This window comes from Limulus polyphemus, unplaced genomic scaffold (genome assembly GCF_000517525.1).
Source record: "Limulus polyphemus unplaced genomic scaffold, Limulus_polyphemus-2.1.2 Scaffold149, whole genome shotgun sequence".
NCBI classification, from domain to species: Eukaryota; Metazoa; Arthropoda; class Merostomata; order Xiphosura; family Limulidae; genus Limulus; species Limulus polyphemus.
In genome coordinates, this window is record NW_013665759.1 from 91,036 (window position 1) to 93,705 (window position 2,670).

The following is a 2,670-nucleotide window of genomic DNA, read 5'->3' on the forward strand; positions in this document are numbered from 1 at the left end:
TCGTTTCCAATGTGTGAATGTTGCTTTGTCTCTTCTGGCACATGAATCATTTTTGGACAGAATTGTCACTGGTGATCAAAAATGGATTTTCTATGCGAATATTAAATACCAAAAACAATGGCTCAGCCCTTGACAACAGCCTCTTCCAACACCAAAACCTGGACTCCATCAGCAGAAAGTGATGCTTTGCATTTGGTGGGACATCAAAGGAGTAATTCATTTTGAACTCCTCAATCCACAGCAAACTGTCAATGCAGAGATCTATAGTCAGAAACTGGAACATTTAAATCAAGCCCTTCACCAGAAATGCCCTTCACTCATCAATCGGAAATGTGTTCTTCTTATCCACAACAATGCACGTCCACATGTGGCACATTTGATGCAACACAAGATCATGGAGTTGGGTTGGGTTGAAAATGTGTTTTCATTGTGATACCATTATTTTCTTTTAATGTTTTTTCTCAAATGTCAGAATGTAATTTTTAAGGTGACTAAATTCATTAGTTTCATTTAAAAAACTAATTTTTATATCAGGTATGGTATATATGTGTGTGATTTGTCTATTTAATACATTTGTCTTTTGTTAATACCCTGTAGTAGCTATCTAGCTCAATAAACAATCTAAAAAGAATTTTTTATTCTTATTCCAGATTAGTTGAGATCAAACTAGGATATTTTTCAAATTATTTCTTGGTTATTTTTCTGCTACCATGAGAATATTAGTTTCAATTACTGAACATGGTAGTGATCTCAAGTAGTTAGTTTTAAAAGGTAATGCTAAGTGAATGATAAATATTTTAGATACAATCTGTTAACTGTACTAACTGAAATAGAAATGTATTTTAGCCACATTTTCTATTAACAAAACAGTCAGTGTTAAATGCATATTTGCTTTATTCATTTTAAGAAAGTTTGTTTTGTTCTTTAGAGTTGTCATAAGTGATTGTTCTTAATCACATTTATTTCCATTAAGTCATGTATGAGTTAGTAGGAATTTTTTAGCACCTTTTTTCATGACCATTCTAATCTATTTTTCAGTAACCCTGATGCACCAGCACCAACTGCTGATCAAGAAGAAAATTCTGATGCTAGCAGTGACACTTCAAGTAGTTTCAGTGACTAGATTGAGCTTATTGTTTTTGACACAAATTGAAGAAAGATATTTAATCAAACAGAATGGGAGATAAATGAAGATAATGTCCAGCTTAATGTTTTTCATAACATTACAGTGTTTCCATTAAAGAAATAACATTAGTAAAAATACTGGTCCACTTCACAAAAATTTATTATTCTAACTTTCTTGGCTACTACTTTTTTTTCCCGCTTGGGTAACTAACTTATTAAACTATAAAAAAGTTACTTCAGCCTGTTACCCACAAATAAACTCTGATAACAGTATATGAAAATCATGAAGTAACTGACAGTATTCTGAGTGATTAATAATTATTTCATGTTTTTACTTAGTAATTAGGCTGTTTAGCTATGATTAAATGCCATATTTCTGTTAAAGTGCTAATTATATGAAGGAAATGGTATTTATAATGGTGATTAGAATTACGTAGTTAAAAAATAAGGTGTTATTTTGTATTAAAGTATGCAGTATCTCCTTTCCCTTTTGTAATTAAAAAAATATTGTGGTTGATTATTGATATAGTGATATTCATTTCTCATGTAACCCTTTTCTTGTAATTCAAGTCCGTTTCAATATGGCATTGCACACATCTACCAGTGAAAACTATCAGTAACTTTAATACTTAATGATAGCTGAAAGTTTTATAAGTTGATAAAAAAAAAACATTATTTTAAACTTGTTTTTGCATTTCATTATAATTCTTTATGAGTGAAAATTATGACATTTGAAATTATTTTACCAGTTAAGATTTTGAATGTTATTTTTCTCTTATCTTGGTAGGATTTCCTCATTGACCAAGTTTATGATCTCATGATAAATATGCTTGTTTGACATATGTGTCATAATGTAAAATATAAAGTGTAGAAAGAAACTTTTTCACTAGTCCATTGAAATAGAGATACTGTGAAACAATAAAACATTTACATAGCTGTTGAAAGTTTCACTAAATTATTTATGTAGAGACCAAACAAGTTGTACATTTGTAATACTTTTGTAGTCTAGGAGAATCATTGCAGTTAATCCAAGTTGAATATTCTGTATGTGTCTGAAGATTTATGGTTATGAATGTTTTTGTTAAGTTTTATGTGGTAGACCTTGCTAATCTACTCCCATGTCCACACTATGCTTACATCAATAGTCTCAAAAGAAACTATGTTCTTAAAACACTTATTGCTTTCTTTGTTGTAAGATATTAACAGTATTTCCTGCCAAATGCCTTTGCACTTGTAATACATAAAAAATATCATTAAAAATGTGAAATTGATGTTGAAGTTTCAAATACAGCTTCAGTTAATGTCATAAAAAGATTAACTTAATGTCGTTATTTTTTTTTGTCCCTGAAGTAACCATCTATCTGGTCATTACTTATAAGTAAGTTGAGAAATATATAGTAAGAGTATTTTAGTACTAGGTTGAAGGTGAAAGATACAATTTGTTATATTGTACATACTAAAAATAACTATATAACTAAAACTTATTGGGAAGCAATTTACTGAGCCATATGATTATGTTTGCAACATCATTCTTAATTATAGCAT

The 2,670-nt window shown here is 29.5% G+C and overlaps 1 protein-coding gene across 1 annotated transcript in view; it reads left to right on the top strand.

The window, feature by feature from the left end:
• LOC106475684 (WASH complex subunit 3-like) overlaps positions 1 to 2,396 on the top strand; it is a 23,266-nt gene extending 20,870 nt beyond the window's left edge. Inside the window, exon 5 of the mRNA XM_013936366.2 lies at positions 1,039 to 2,396. Within this exon, the coding sequence (XP_013791820.1) occupies positions 1,039 to 1,123 (85 nt within the window). The 3' untranslated portion in view covers positions 1,124 to 2,396. The remainder of the gene's footprint in view (positions 1 to 1,038) is intronic.
• The last annotated feature ends 274 nt before the right edge of the window (positions 2,397 to 2,670 follow it).